Consider the following 16,666-nt stretch of genomic DNA (forward strand, 5'->3'; position numbering starts at 1 on the left):
TTTGTGGATAGGCAGCGGGAAGACGTATACGGTCTTAGGACCGCTAGATGCCGAGGGTCAGAGTAATCCAGAGCAGCAAGGACTGCTTCCGAGAGTAATTTTGTTGTCACTTCATCCTTCTAGAAGTTTGCTTCCTCGAAAGTCGTGGATTTTGCAGCTAGCATCTGTACAGGCCGCAGTCACACTCTCAAATGCGCTACCCGAGAAGGCGCTTTGAGAGAAACCTCTTCGCTTCCTACTGTCTTTCTGATCTCTCTCTGCACACCCACGCATTTTGAGGGCTGCTTCTCTCTGTCTGTTTGTCTGTCTGTCTTTTTTTTCTCTCTCTATTTTGGACTGCCTCAAGAAGCTCTTTCCCCCGCATACGCTTGCCCTTGCCTCGTCTCACCTGCCTTCCTTCTGCCAGTCCCCTCCTTTCTTAAGGCCGCTTTACACACAGACACCCTCCAGTACACCTGCATGCGTACACATCCCTCTGTGTGGCTTGTCCTACCTTGTATATCTTCTGCTCCGTTCTTCTTTGTGCTGTTTCTGCTTTCTTTTCGCCTATTCCATCCCCTCCCTCGCTCTTTCTCCCCTGCCCCGTCTCGATCGGTCCTGTGTGTATTTCTGTATGTGTATTTCTGTATGTGTATGTATGTGTACTTCTGTATGTGTATGTATGTGTATTTCTGTATGTATATTTCTGTATCTGTATGTATGTGTATTTCTGTATGCGTATGTACGTATGTATATGTATGTATGTGTCTCTGCAGTGCCTGCGGTACCTCTTTAAACGGCTTCCACCACAGCAGAGACAGCAGCCGCCGCTGCAGCAGCAGGAGGAGGAGACAGGGACTGCTGGGGGGGGGGCAGCAGCTGAGGAGATGGTTGACTCAGATTTGTCTGCCTCAGAAGCAGCGCAGGAGGACGGGGAGCGGAAGGGGGAAGCGTGTACTGTGGGGTGGAAGATGGAGGTGCAGTTTATTGAAATTTACCAGGAGCGCATCTACGATTTGCTTGCCTCTTCTTCAGTTTCTGAAGGGGCTTCCAGAGCAGCTCTGCCTCTGCAGTCCACAGGATCAGGCAGCGTTGGAGGAGCACCAGCATCGTACAGCGTTGGAAGCGCCTGCTCACCCCCTTCGGCGGGGGGAGGAGGAGCAGGAGTTCTCGCCGTTCGCTTCGACAAGCATGGCAAAGGAGCATATGTTGCAGGGGCTGTTCGGCGAGAGGTCATGTGTCTTGGCGATGCCTTGGCGGCTTTTCGAAAAGGCCTCAAGACACGACGCACTTCGGGGACGAAACTCAATGCCTCAAGCTCGCGTTCACACGCTGTCTTCTCCGTCTTTCTCTCACAAAGCAGAGTCAACAGTGCCCTCGGCATGGATACCCCTATAGAAGTGACAGCGCAGCTCCACCTCGTCGATCTTGCGGGGAGTGAGCGACAGAAAGACACGCAGGCAGGCGGGGAAAGGTGCGTTCGTACACCGAGAGAAACATGCGCCATTTGTACAGACAAGACTGCCCTTGAAACGATAGAAAAAACACTTACACACATCATACACACATCATATACACATCACACATGTATGTGCCTCCTACGCGTCTGAGAGAGAGAGAGTCTTCTCAGGCTGCAAGGCCTCGATAGCGTCAAGCGCTGCTCCTCTTTCTTCATCTCCTGCTCTTTTGCACATTCACTTGTGGCATAGCACATACACCTAGAGGGCATACAACATATGCTGAATGAGAATTCAACATGCAACATGCATGCGTAGGACATATACACGTAGGACTGCACATAGACATGTAGGCCATATACACACTGTATACACAGAGACATATAGGCCATATATACACTGCATACACAGAGACATGTAGGCCATATACACACTGCATACACAGAGACATATAGGCCATATGTACACTGCATACACAGAGACATATAAGACATACATACACAGCATACGCATATAGGACATATGTACACAGCATATACATACACATGTAGGACATATATACACAAAGCATACACATCGACGTGTAGGATATATATACACCAAAACGGGGGAAGATCGGCGCTGTTCGATGCTCCTGCTGTTTGCTGCAGCAGCTGTCGGACTGTGTATTTTGGCTGGTTGGGAAGCGTCTGTGCGACTTTAGGCTAAGGGAGGCTGGCAAGATCAACTCCTCCCTCTCCGTTTTGAGCCAAGTTGTACGAGAGCTAGCCGACGGAGGAGGGTCAAACGGGGGGGGTGGACATGTGCCTTATCGTGACAGCAAACTGACCTTTTTGTTGATGAGTTCGCTGGGGGGGAACGGCAAGGCAGCTCTCATCGCAACCCTCAGTCCACTGCAGCAGCATGCGACTGAATCTCGAAGCACACTCACCTTCGCTGCCCTCTCGAGGAATGTTCGCTTGCGTCCTGTTACCAACCAGGCCTTGACTTTATCGCACGGTAAGACAGGGAGAATGCAGGAGGAGGGAGGAAGATCAAAAAAGACACGTTCAGGGAGAGGTCTGCAGAGTTTTGAAAAGGGTGCATTGTGGTGTACATACACACAGAGATATGTGCACAGAGACATATACACAGAGACACACATACATACACATACATACAAATACACACAGAGACACACAGAAACACATACACACAGAAACACAGAGACACACGGAAACACATACACACATACACATACACACAGAGACACACATACACATGCACACAGATACACACATACAGACGCACATACACAGAGAGAAGGGGGAAAAAATTTGCGTCAGATTTTTTTCTTCGGCTGCCTGCCGTGTAGAGCTTTGATCGCCACCTTGCGAAGCTCTTTCTTTTACTTTATTTTTTGCATTTGCTCTCGTATTTGACTGCTGTGTTTCGCAGAAAGGGTGTTGGCCCTTGTGAAGGAACGCGCGGAGATGGTTGCCGAGGTGAAGCGACTGCGCGCTAAACTATCTCTGCTTGGGGGAAATGACGAGTGCGATGCTCAGCTCCAGGAGGTGGAGGCAACAAGGGAAACGGAAGAAGGCAAGAAGGAGAAGGAGGAGGTAGAGGAAGGCAAGAAGGAGATGGAGGAGGGCGATGTGCCTTCAGAGATCGGCTCTGAGGGCACAGCTGATTTGCTGCAGGCCCTTATTGACGCAGCGGAGGAGGCGGAGCTGGCGAAGTCTCAGCTGCGGTGTCTGCTGACTGCTGCTTGTCAAGTGCGTGAGATGTATCCCTGCTACTGTTGGTACTGGCCGCCTCCTGTGCTGGCTGCGTGTTGATGAGGCTGCCTTTTTTCTGCATGCGCGTGATTTTTTCGAGGGAGCCAGAAAAAGAGGGGAAAGGGGGAAGAAAGGTGCTGCGAGCGAGGCGCTGGAAGGAGCTGAGCGTCTACGTAGAACTTCTGCTGCTGTTGTTGTTGCTGTTGCTGTTGTTGCTGTTGCTGCTGTCGTGGCATGCGTGGTGGCACCAAGTTGCTGTCTCTTGCGCGCAGGCGGAAAAGCGGGAGCTCCCTCTCGCCGACTGCATGTCCTCGTCGTCGTCGTGTGCGGTGGAGTTTAAGCCTCAAAAAGCCGAGGAGGAAGAACGCGAGCGAGGCGAACGGCAGGAGCAGCAGCACTTACTTCAGCTCCTGATGCGACACGCCTTGTACAGTCCCCAGCTGCAGCAGCAACTTCAGAAGGAAGGCCTTTTTCGTGAGGACGGGGGGGCAGCCAGCTTTCTCTGTCAACAGGCAATGCTGGTGCGGCTGCTGGAATCACGAAACTGCATCGATCGGGGGATTCATGAGGACGACACCACGCATGTGCTGCCTGCGGAAGCACACCCTGTATTTCTACTGAATTCGAGCGCTGCTGCAGTCGCAGAAGCGCTCGTAAAGACATTGAGGAAAGTGCTGCCTCTGCTGAAGCTCCGAGAGGCACTCACAAGGGAGCAGTGCAAGCTCTCTGAAGGGCGAGGCAAGCCGACAAGCGCAGAAAACGCAACACACGGAGCACCGAGAGAAGCAGCAGCGAGAGAAGCAGCAGAGAGAACAACAGAGGAAGCAACAAAGACAACCAAAGAAGCGGCCGTAATCGCAGGAGCCGCCGCAGAAGATGCAGCGAAAGAAGTAACAGAAATATCGGAAGCAGCAATCGTGATAGACGATGCAGCCACAGAAGCGGTACCAGGATCAGCATCTATTTCACGGCTGGAGGAGGAGTTCAGCATGAACGCTTCTGATACTTCAAGCGAACTGTTGGAAACGAGTAGTTTTCTGCCTTTTTCAGAAAAAAGAGGCGGCAGCGTTTCCCCCCTGTGCGCGACTGAGAGTTCGGTGCTGCCCTCTGCTGCTACGTCATTTGATGCTGAGGTAAGCTGGAACGGCACTTGTTGTCTTTCTGGATTTCTGCATGCGGAGCTGTTAGCGTTTTACTGGTTTTATTGCGACGGCGGCTTATCTCTCTCTGTCTCTCTCTCGCGAGAGAGAAAGAGAGAGAGAAAAGCGAAGAGCAGCGCTGGTCTGTGGGCGTTGCAGCGCTGCTCTTGATAAGTTGTTGCGCATGAAGTGGATGTTTCGATGAAGCCTTCACTCGCCGCTTTCTCTCTCTCTCTAGCTGCTGCTGTGGCTCCCTGTTGCTGCCTCAGTTTGTAGCCGCTGCCCAGCTGCTGGAGCGTTTGGCAGAGGCAGGCCTTATGGAAGCGGCAGAGAGGGAGGAGGAGAAGGCACCAGCGGGGATGCTGCGACTGCTACAACCGCGTCAGCAGCGGGAGGCTCAGGAATGTCAAAAGGGAGAAGGTGGAGTGGCCTCTGCAGGAGCAGCCTTCAAAGTGTGGGGGGAGAAGGTGGATGTCGCTCTCAGGCAGCTGGTGAGGCTTCGCGGCTTCGAGTTGTGCCCTCGAGGAGACGCTTTGGCAAGACGCGACGATCAGTGTCTCTCTGGGAGTGAGGCTACGCTGTTTCCAGATAGCGGGGGATCAGCGAAGGAGGCTTTGTTGCAAAAAAAACAAGACAGCAGCAGCGGGGGCATAGACGGCAGGCAGTCCCTCTCCTGGGCAGGAGAGCATTTCCAGCCTCGAGGGTTCAGCGGCTCCTCAACACTTCCAAGTCGGAAAGTCAGTGGCGCAGAAACCTCTGTGTGCAGCCTTCCTCCTCCTCCTGACTCAGAGCAGGAGGCTCTGCAGACAGCAGTTTACCCCCCCAAAGTGCGAGCAGCTCATCGTCCTCCGGAGGGAAGAATCTGCAGCGGGAGTTGTTCACAGGCCACCCCTGCTGTGTTGTTTTCGCTGCAAGGCACAGAGGAGAACGATAGAGAAGCTCCCGTATCACCGCTTCTACCCGCAGCAGACGCCGCATTAAATAGCGCAGCAGCGGCGAGAGACTTGATGGACTGCTCCTCCCTGGAGGGCCCCTGCCTGCTCAGCGAACATCCCGAAATCAGTCTCCACGAGACGCTGGAGAAGGAACGCCGCCACAACGAAGCTCTAGAGACGCGAGTTGCAGAGCTAGAGGCACAACTGAAAAGTCTCGCGATTCGCCTCCCCCTCTCAGAGGAGGAGCAGCGCAGCCTTGAAACAACGCCACAGGTACAGCAGGTCTCAGAGATAGCGAACAGCCACGTAGGTTGCTTAGGCAAGATTTTCACCTTGCAGCAAGCAAGCACCTATGATTTACACTCTGCTGTATATATATTTGTATGCATATTAATATTTAAATCCATAAAAATACATATATATATATGTATATATATCGCTCCTTGCTGCCACTGAAAATTCTAGGCGGCGGCCCCCCCCCCCCTGACTTGTTAGATTCCTTGGTATATATTGTACTCTCTGGTGTAGGCATACATGGCGTTTCTTCCTGCTCGCGTGTATGGCTGTTACCGCTTTTTATGGGGGGGAGCAAGAGGCAATGTTGTGCCTTTCTGTGCAGTCTCTAGACTCGCCAGCCTTTCTGTCTACGCCTGCCTGTGTGGGTTCCTGGTGCCGTAGGGGACGCCGCACGCGTTGCTGCCGCTATCGCTTCCCCTCGCCGCTGTCTCCGACGGCTTCTGGCTGGTGAGGGGGCCCCTTACCTTCCAGGTTCACTCGGAAGACAGGAAGGTCGGCTCTAGGGGTGGCCTTCCCGCAAAGGGGGGGGGGGGGCCCTGCTTTGTCAGCATCTGGAAGGCGAGGGAGGGGGATGGCGGAGAGGAGGAGACGGGATTGTGGCTGCTTGACAGCGTTTCCTTCTCGCTGATCAAGAAAGTCAGCCGCGTGCTGGAGAGTGGCAGAAGCAAGACTGCCTCCACGGAGGCTGCCGCTGGCGAGGAAGAAGATGGGCCCTACGCATGCGATGGGGTGGGAGAAGACGGGGGCCCCTCTGGCCCTGCTGCTGCATGGGGGCCCCTGTCGCGTTTCGTGTATCGCCTCTACTTCCGTCGGCCAGTCTGCTCTTTTCTGCATCTGGTGAAGGGTGCAGAGGCGGCAGGTGAGGGGGGGGCCCCTAGGGCCCCCGCGCCCACCTCGTGGCTTACGTTGGCGATGGACGAAGCGGCGTTGAGACGCTGGGGGATCGTTTCGCCGAAGGATTGTGACAGGCTCGTCTTGTGTGCCATGCGGCGGGGAGCAGGAAGGGCCCCTAAATGTCTGGTGCAGCCTGCGGTACAGAGGGCCTTTGCTTTTGATGCGAGTCTTACTGCTGCTGCGCTCGTTCCAGCAGCCGCTTCGGGGGCAGAGAACGAAGCGGCGCGTGTTTGAGTGGTCATCGCGTTCTGCTGGAGGAGAATTTCCTCACGCTGCTAGTACAGCCTCTGCCTGCCGAGAGCTTTCTCTCGGCAGGCAGAGGCTGCCTGATGAGGGAGAAGGGAGGGCAGTACTAGCAGCGGCGCTTCCTGGGGTAGCCGGCTAAGCAAGAGGTCCGTCGTCGTTAGGCCTCTTGCGTGTCAAATTGCGTGTGTTTGAAGTAAACAAGGGAAGGAGAAGCGGCACCCGTGGATTTGGTTGGCCCTTCCTCGTTCCTCAAAACAAAGATTCGTGGAGGTAGGGGGCTGGAGAATAACCAGCGCTGCCCTCTTGCCCGCTTAGGAGAAAAGGAGCATGTCTGAGAAATCCAAAGTGCCACGTCCAGAAAAGCCTCTCTGGGGCTTTTTTTTCTCGGTAAACAGTGCACACACGCATGCAGAGGATCGGGAGGTCGAGTCTGCGAGAGGGCCACCCAGGCAGGCAGCAGGTGGGACTGTTAGAAGTGCAACAACAGCAGGTGCAGCAGCAGCAGTTCGAGTCGCTGCCTAAGAAGTGCGGTGCCTCGCCTTGGCTGCTGCTGGCTGCAAGGCCACCAGGCATACGTGCAGCGCAGGCTATACAGCCCTCAAGTTTGTCCGACTTTTTTTGGTAGTAGGCTTTTCCTATAGAGGAGGCTCCACGTAGGTCGGGGAGCAATGCACACGACGTTTTTATGCACGCCTTGATGTTTCTAGGGAGCAGCAGCAGCCTCTCTCCCTCTGGCACTCCTGGCCTTTAGTTACTTTAGTGATACTTTCGTCGTTGCCTGCATACAGGTAGGCGCCTCTGAATTTGCGAGAAAAAACAGCGTGCTAACGCTACCGTCTGCTTTTTAATCAACACCGCTATGGCGATCTGCCCGCCACCATCGCCTCTTCTCAACCCTTGTGCTGCCTCTCTATGGGCACCCCTTACTCGGGTGCGTATACACTGTAACACCCTTGAATGATCGCTTTTAAGACTAATAGTTTTGTTGAAATAATTCGGCTGCTCCTCGTTAGAGGATCAAGAGGCTCTCGTGCTCCGCCCCCTTCCCCCTCCTCCTCGTACAAATGCAAGAGAGAAAAAAAGAAAGAAAGAGAAGGCACCCATCCTACGCAAAAGGGTCCAGAAGGCATACAAAAGCGCCTTGTAAATATATATATATATATATATATATCGCGCGACGTCCGCGATTGTAGCGCATGCGTCTCAATGGGTAGCTGGTGATGGTTTGTGCCTTTTCGGGGGCCTCTGAGCTTCTCGCGGGGCAGTGTCTCGTTCCTCTATGCTTGCTGCCGCTGTATCATGAGAGGGCTTCTCCTCTGCCTCAGTTGCTCGCGCGATAAGTGCGCAGATCGAACTCGCAAGGCGCTCCGACTTGTTGTCGCCTGCTGCTGCGGCAGCCTGCTGCAGAATTTCCTCCACAGAGCGGCCGAGAGTGACTTGCAGCTTCTTCGGAAATGCCTCGAACTGTCTGACGTTCTCTTCGGAGACATTGGACTGGGGTCTAGACCGACGAAGGAAAATCTGCAGCAACTGCTGGAGGTGCTTCATCTCTTCGCGGATTGCCATCTGCTTCTGAGCAGCGCTGCTGAAGAGGCAAGACGTCGCAGCCTCATCCAGCGCGTTTGTCTCTTGTTCCTCTGCCTTCTGCTGCCTCCTCTGCTTCGCATGCGTCTTGCGGTCCTCTGGCCCCTCTTGCTGCGGGGGGGTTGGCATTACCGTCGCTGTAGCGATGTCTCTAAGTAGCTCCAGTAGTCCCCGCAAGCTGTAGACAGCGAAATCCGCCAGAGAACGCAGCGCCTGCTTGGGGAGAGCCTGCTGCCCTGATACAAGGACAGCAGCAGCCTCTGCAGCAGCTCCCCTAACGTGTGGGAGCACTTCGCCATCTGCAGCGTGCCCTTTGGTGAGAAGGCAGCTCAGGATAAACTGCCTGTTGACAGTGCGCTGCGAATGTTGACCCTCTTCAGCAGCTGCCACAGCAGCAGCAGCAGCGGCGTCCGCAAGCGCAGCCGTCTCGACACGTCTGCACACCTGCAAGGCCACCTGTGTCAATTCGCGTCTAACAAAAGGAGAGCGAGACACGCGCGCCGACTCGAAAAGATCGCAGCTATAAAAGGCATCCGGCCGTCGCTCTGCCACAGTCATGAAGAAAGGCCCTCCCAAATGGCAGCGACGGAGTCTGGCACGCGCTGCAACCGATACTGCAACGAACTGAGAAAGGATAGAAGGGTGTACTACGGAGGGCGCTGAGATTAGCCTTGCCGTTTGGCTGGCAGGCGAAGGCATCTCTTTGACGAGCCCGCAATACGCATCTACGTGGCTTTCAAGCTTGTGCATCCTTAGAAGCATCTCTACTCCAAGCGACTGATTTTGTGTTGCGAGCTGCAATGGCAATTTGCGGCTGCAACAACGCAGCACACTTCCCATCAACTCCGCCAGCATTACCCACAGGGAGCACCCGATGACTCTGCGCTGCTCGTCATCCCCGAAGCCTCCCATTGCCACCTCCATGCGACACACGCCACTGTCCGATGTAGCGGCAGCAGGATTCTTGCTCAGTCCTTCCAGCAAGCAGCGCAAGCGGTCCTTCTCCTCGAGAGACGGCAGGAGGGGGGGCAACGACACCTGCGGCCTTGCCGCCGCTTGCTTTCTCTTGCGAATGCTCGAACTGGCAGAAGCAGGAGGCGCAAGAAGGGAGAGCAGTCGCTGCTCTTGCAGAGACTGGTAGCAGAGAACAATAGCTGAAGACTTGCGCTGGTGCTTCGTTCTGCTGCCATCACCACACCCCCTGGCAGCTCCTTCTGCTGGGGCGTGCCAGGACTGAGCAACAGCATTGAGCGCCGTTTCAATGGCCCTTTTAATCTTCTTTGCAAGGTCATCATACACAGCAAGCTTCTGTTGTCTCTGTCTGGATTGCGCGGCCTGCACCAGCACCCTACTGAAAGCAGCAAACAGACCGGTCAGCACCTCAAGAGACAAAACGCTGCGACTGTTGCTATCCACGTACACCTGGAGCGCCGCCAGAGCCCTTAGCCGCAACTCGCCTAATCGCTGCCGCTGCCGTAAGAGCAGCTTCCTTTGAGATAGCATGCCGCGTTGCTTGAACCCCCCAGGAGGACAGTACGCACCTGGTAGCGGGCACAAACAGATACGATACACATACACACAAACATACGTTTATAGATATGCATATATATATACATATATGCATAGGCATACATGTATATATATATACATACATATACGCCCTAGAGGTAGTGGAACTATGCCCTGTATCGATCAGCGTTGTGACCGCTCGTGGGATTGGCCTACTCATAGGAGAGAGCAGCGAACCGGATGGCGAAGAAATAATCACAGGCGTCATAATTGCCCAAATTTAGAACCCCCACCCTCCCCCCTGACATTCAGCGCGCACGTGTGTATAGGCTCACCGGGTAGCGCCATCTCATCAGCAAGTGCTTTCAGTGCTGCTTCAGGGGAAAGCTCAATTGCCGAGGGGTCTCCGTCCTCGTCCATAGACGCCGCCACTTCGACACCTTCTTCTTCCTCCAACGCCGCCTGCGATTTTCTAGCACAACGCTTCGCGCAATATTTCGTTGTTTCTCCGTCTTCTTCTTCTTCTTCTGCTGCTGCCGTCTCGTCCTCATCATCCGAAGGATCTTCCTCTCCACTGTCTGCAGAAGAGGTGCTTGCTTCTTCACTGGCTAACTCAACCCCATTGGCACTATCTGTCTCTTTAGAGTTTTGAAAGTGTTGCTCCCCCGCCTGGGGGCCCCCCGAGGACGCTGAGGCAACGGCGAGAAGCTTGTAGAGGGTCTTGCGCTTTGCGAAGCAGCAAAGCGATCTCCACAAGGCTCCGGCGATTTCGCGAAGCAGTCCGCTAATTGCCGAATTTCCGCCTAAGAGAAGCAGCGTACAGCTCACTGCCGCCGCCTTCGCTTGCGCAGAAACCGCAGCCTCCTTGCTCTCAGGGTTGCCCTCCTTCAAAAAGGCATAAATGGGGGGCACCAGCTTCAGCAGCTGCTGCAGCGCATGCACGGAAGCTTCCAGGGCCTCTTCCGCCTCTTCCCGACGTGCAGCTGCCGCCGCCGCAGCAGCAGCCGGCTGTGAATCCTGCTCAGCTGAGGCACCAAACAGATCGTCCCTTCCGTCTTCTTCCCCTTCGCCCATTCCATCAGCCCCAACAGACGGCAGATACGGCACCAGAGATAGCGCACATGTTGCAGTACCCAATACATGGGCTGCTGCATTAAATCCACAGTGCACCTGCTCGTGGATGAGCGGCGGCGTCCTGGTTGCAGCTGCTGCCAGAGCAGCTCCTTGCTGTGACGCAAAAAAGCAAAACGAGAAGAGCTTTTCCTGCTCTTCAGATCCCCCTTCAATCAATGCGGAGAGACTGTCGCTTGCAGCGATTCTTGCCTTCATCTTCGTTTCGCGCTGCCCCTCCACCGGGCTGAGGGCCCTTGCCTGCAGCTCCAGCCAAGGCTTCCCCGCCTTGGCAGTAGTTCCCCTACGCCACAGGCTATAAACCAATGCATGCGCCCTGTGCAGCTGCTGCACAAAGTCCGCGGAATCTCCTGCCGAGGCCCCTGCGAGAGGGCCCCTGGTGTACCGCTCCATGGCACTGCTGCATGCACTTCCTAGCACTTGGCATATCTTTCCGTGCATGCGCATACGCGCTGCAGCAGCAGCTCCTGCAGCAGCAGCTTCAGGACGCGTTCCTTTGGCAGCGTCCCCCGAGCCAAACAGGAACAGCTGCGGCATTTGTTGCGCTGGATCGAACGGCAGTGCCTCCTCCTCCACTCCCTCTGGCGGCTCTGCGTGGGGTAAGGAAGGCAGCTCGGTGCGATCCACCACCATCGCCATAACGGGGGGATTCTCCGAGGCCGCTCCCGTCCTCGACGACCCACACGCAACGGAGAAGAAGGAGGAGCACAGACCAGCAGCTAAGAACCAGTCCGGCAGGAGCACGCGGCTGCCCTCCCCGTGCTGCAGGCGCGGCAGCTGCGGCAGCAGCAATAGGCAGTCGATAAGCCAGGAAGCTCTGCGCCTGGCAAAGCCTTGGTGGTCCTGAGGCAACAACGGGAAGCACAGAACGACACTTGGATGGAGGGAGTAGAGCGGTTGAGGGAAGAAACACAAGCAAAACGCGGCAAATAGGGGCCCCTGGCCCCTGCCCGCCGCAGACGATGGGCTGCGCAGCACTCATGAAAAAGGGCAAAATCAGTGCAAGAAGCAGTAAACGCGAACTTCAAGGTGCCTCACCTCGGAAGGACCGCTCTGTGTCGCCACGTTCCCATTGAGGGCTGCCACGAGCCGCTTGGCGAGGGTCTCGAAGTGCTCAGCATCAGCGGACAAGAAACAAATGCTACACAACCTGAGCAGCGAACCGCGCGGCAAAAGGACCAATCACAAGTCGAGCGACGAAAGAAGGGGGCCCCCGTAAAAGCACTCAGGGAGCAGAAACTGCCTGTGCAGCACCACGTATATCGCCACTGGGGAAGCGGCACGCCCTGAAAGGCAATGTCGTTCGGCTGCCCTAACGCGCAGACTAAATCCTGACTAGCAGCCACAGCAACAGACGACACGCAGGCAGCTAGATAACGCCCAGTGCGTTTTCCCCTGCAGTACCCTTGCACTTCTAAGGGCCTATGAATATGGCCTATGAATGAGCCCTGGCGATTCTTATCATTTTCCCCAGACAACACCGACCAGCTCCAGCTGGCCCAGTCAAATCAACTGATGAATAGTCCCTCGGGTGCACAAAACCCTACCCCCCCAACAAACCAACACACAAGACTTAGGTCCACAACGGGCATATGTCTCTCGGCAGCCTAGTCGTAAGTCTCTCCTCTCGTCTGCCTGCCGGTCTGCATGCGCGCGACTCCTGTGCTGCTGCTGCTGGAAAACTGCCCGACTGCACGGGTGCACGACGATGCAGACTCTGCAGGGACTGACGTGTCTCTTTCTGCTCACCTCCAGAGGGACTGCCGCTTTAGGGGACGAAACCAGCAAGCAGCGCCGAAGGCCAGCAACAGGGCGACACGCGATTCGGGAGTAAGAGGCAGCGGAGATCTCAGGCATGAAAAATCATCGCCGAATTCTGCATAAAACCCACGCAAGGCCCTGCGTCATACACTATCACTTAAAATGCTACGCGCAGGATGTAGCGAGAGTCGCGCATCTGAGCGTCCACACGAGGTCGATACAACGTCCCCCACAGACGCCAGCCCCTTTCCGCCGGGCACAGTGGCAGAGGCGCCGACAGCGGCACCAGCAGCAACGACAAGCGCTTCCCGCAAACTCGCCGCGACAGCTACAAGCCACCTACGTGCAAAATGCCGGCCTTCATCCGAAACATCCCCCAGCAACGGCTCCAAAAGCGCGTGCATGTAAGGATCTGTGTGACAGCCGCAGCTGAGCCTGCAAACCAGGGGCAGCTTCTGCAGTCGCAGCGTGTCTCGGCCGTTGCCTGCAGCACTTCTTGCACCTGCAAGGGCCTCTATAGATAGAGGGTGCCCTCGCGAGGCAGCCAACTGCCCTTGCGGACTAAAGAGTTCCTCCAGACGCTCGGCAAAGAAACGCGCTACTGCATGGAGGGGGCTTTTAGGAGCTGTATACAGACACCACCAACACCGCACAGCCGTGCACCAGAGCATCCTTAATAGGACACAATAGCCGAAAGTCGTGGAGTCGAAAGCAATAGAAGCGTGCAGCACACACAGCACCAGAGAGCATAGCCTGCTCAGGCAGGCTATGCTCTCTGCAACAGAGAACGCGCTGTCCCTTGCTACGCTGGTTTTTCAGACAGACCCTTCGAATTGCTTTGCGCGATAACCAGCAGAGTTGCGACCGCAATGGCAAAGATCAAAGAATCACGCCCGCCCTTCGTCCCTCTCCCTAGGCTTCCCTCCATCTACGCCTTTCAACCGGCAACAGCGGCAGCACAACCTGCCGAGGTGTACGTACACTCCAAGTGGGCGATAAAGACCCTCAGAAAGCCCTTGCCCTCCGTGAACACGGCAACGGCCATTTGCTGGAGCTGCGCCTTTCTATCCTCCTCCGCTCCCTCTTTGTCACCTCCCCCTCGACCTTCTCCCCCTGCCACCAGTTTGTGCTTGATATACCACAGAACCAGCAAAGCCGCACGAAGGCCGACAAACGCATTCTGCAAGCTCTGATGGTGCTCTGCGGGCCTGTACGACCCGCCTTCTGGCCCCTCTACAGCCTTCTGAGCAGCATGCGCTCCCCGCGTCTTCGGCGGAAAAAGCTGTACATCTATGGCAGTCCACAGGTGCTTGAAGGTCTCCAGAGCGTGCCTGAGGCAAGCAGAAGGCGCACAGCTCGAGAATCTTCCAGACCTCCTGAGGGCATCCATGCACGAGGCACGCTGTGGGAGGCGGAAGGCGCAGAGGCTTAAGCAGCCAGTGCCACAGGCTGAGAGGGAAGGAGAGCTGCAAGGCCGGCTGGCGTAGTCGTCAATTCGCATGCATACCTCTGCAAAAGCAGGAGCCGCATGACGGCTCCCCATAGTCCGTGGAGGCGTGGGTGGGCCCCCGCCGTGTCCACGAGGAAGTTGACGAGCGCTGGTAAATTTTGGGCTGCATGCAATAGTGCACAAAAGGAGAGGCTATGTGTGAAAAGCGGCAACAGCGCTCCAGAAGGCCGCCTTCACCCCCTCTTCTCCCCTCCTCGTGGAAAAGAGGCAGCTGCACGAAGAAGGACCCTGCCTGCCACAACCAAAGGGTTGGGAGAGCTTACAAGAATGATCTGCCTAAACACAGTGCAAAAGCGGCACGCCCTAAGTATGCCCCCGTGTCTTGGGAAGTGCCTGCCTACGCGAGAAGAGATTCGTTGCGAGCCAGCTAGCAGATGGCAGCAGGCCCTCCTCTGCCTCAGCCTGGAGCCGTATGTACACCTCAAGAAGCGAATACGGCAAGCGTCCAGTTGCCGTTTTCCCTAGATCCATACCAACGCCCTTCTTGTCATTCGGGGAGGGGCAAACCAGCTGATTATTGGACACCAGTCCACGGAGGCGCCGCTCGCAACATTGGAGGCCTAGAGCCCCCTGACCCCCCCTGTACGGCAGGCAGGCACATACACACACAACACACACATACACACAGAGAAGTCTCTCTCTCTCTCACTCCGTGTTTGGTGTGTACTTCGCCTCTACTGCGCCTCCCTGACGCGAGCGTAGACTATCAGGCAATACACATACATGTGCCTGCCGTTATAGGTATACATTTATATACATGTATATGTACATATATACATGTATATAAATATATATATATGTATACAACAGCAGGCCCACAAGTCCACAGCCTTCCTACACTCGGAGCCCCCTAACTGCAGGGAGCGTCTGTGCCGTGCTAGCGAGAATTAGTCCGTGAATGCGTTATATTCCTTAACCAGCGCCTCTTCACGTCGACAATCTCGCCTGCCGAGGCAGCCGCAGAAGGCCGTACATGCTCGTGAGGGCTGGTTGCTTACTGAGCGAGCTGCCTCGTGACTTGAACAATGAGGCATCCTGAGATTTCCTGAAGGTGCAGCTTTGCATTGAAGCACTCAAACAGCATCTCGAACGTCTCTGGCACCTCTGGCAAACTCTGCACGGAGGCAGCAGCCACAGCCACACGAAGAGCGAACTGGCATGAGCGCCTCCTAGACAGCTAGGCGGACGCGTAGCGAAGCCGTGACTGACACTGTCTAGGAAGTCATGCAGAAAAACAGAGAAGAAGGAAGCCCCCCGCCCCTAAAGCGGAAAGCAGAGAGTGTGTGGGGATGAACGAGGGCATAGGAGACTCATGCTTCTCCTACAAGCGGCTAGAAGAATGCGAGGCCACATGCGTGTATACTAGGCCTCTTTCGATACACAGCAGAGAAGACACAGCGTTCGCCGAAATGCAGCTCAGAAAAGAGGCTTTCAGCGAGATCTCTATGTACACATATATACATGTATATGCCTCTAAAAAGAGCGAGCTCCTACCTGCTTGCGTCTGAAGAAGCCAAGGCCTACGAGGATGTAAGTAGCCAAACATCGCGCAAGGTGGTTTCGCTTCAGCTCGGAGAGTGGCACCCCTTTTACAGAGAAGACACGGCGTATATTATGGGCAAAAGCGCATAAATCGGCTCGAGCAGTCCCCCCTCCTAGCGGAGGGTGCGCCCTTTGGTCTTGCAGTTGCTGCAGTTGCTGCAGCAACAGGAGCAGCGTCAGCGCGTACGAATCGCGCGCGGTTGCATTGGGGGAGGCGAGGCCTTGAAACTGCAGTACCACACGAAATGCAGCCTCCTGTGCAGCATGAAATCGAACGCCTTAAACCTTGACAAGCCAGTTTGTACAGCGCGTTTCAATGACGCTAGGAGACACACGAATCTGAGGCCCCCTTTCGGATCGCTGGTTCTACCTTTTGTGTAGCTAGCTGCCTAGTTAGGAACTCACCAGCCGATTCGCGGCGTACTGGAGATCGTAGGGCACTGCCCCGCCTTCTTCTTCAGCAGAAGGCTTGATAAAGGGCCTCATTTTGTACGCATCCGCTGCAGCAACCCCGGGGAGCTGGTCAGCTCCCGGAGGGGCCCCCTTGGCTTGCGTTGCCGCGGCATCGGCAGCATCAGGGGGCCCCTCCTGAAGCACATGGCGCACCAAGCGGCAAGCTGCCTCCGTCCTTTCGCGCGGAGAGGGAACTGCTAATTCCCAGAAGAGGTCGAGAAGGCTCTTGGCCTGCTTCTGCTGCTGCTGCTCCAGCTGCCTCTGCTTTGGCTGCTGCTGTTTCATTGAGGATTTCCCCGAAGACGCCAGCATCCTGCCTGTTCAGCAATAAGCCCCCGGCAACAGCCAGCAGGTGAGGGAGGCTTTCCCCCGGCAAGGCCACTAGAAGGAGAAGCGAGGGGCCCCCTTAGGGCCTTCGCAGAAGGTCGCCCCTTTCGAGGTTCCCCCAGGCTCGGTGACTGGATGCGGG

At 55.7% G+C, this 16,666-nt stretch overlaps 1 protein-coding gene across 1 annotated transcript; it reads right to left on the minus strand.

Annotated features, from left to right (window-relative positions):
- Positions 1–7,910: 7,910 nt before the first annotated feature.
- LOC34621485 lies at positions 7,911–16,416 on the minus strand (the record flags this gene model as incomplete). Its single annotated transcript, XM_026336015.1, has 12 exons — positions 7,911–9,336; positions 9,466–9,832; positions 10,088–10,399; positions 10,478–11,898; positions 11,965–12,081; positions 12,210–12,353; positions 12,681–12,807; positions 12,895–13,290; positions 13,635–14,305; positions 15,201–15,379; positions 15,697–15,972; positions 16,150–16,416. Coding segments are annotated over 12 exons (5,703 nt in total), but the record flags the coding sequence as incomplete, so codon positions are not given.
- Between the last annotated feature and the right edge of the window lie 250 nt (positions 16,417–16,666).

Source organism: Cyclospora cayetanensis, unplaced genomic scaffold (genome assembly GCF_002999335.1).
Source record: "Cyclospora cayetanensis isolate NF1_C8 unplaced genomic scaffold, CcayRef3 CcayRef3_contig_9, whole genome shotgun sequence".
NCBI lineage: Eukaryota > Apicomplexa > Conoidasida > Eucoccidiorida > Eimeriidae > Cyclospora > Cyclospora cayetanensis.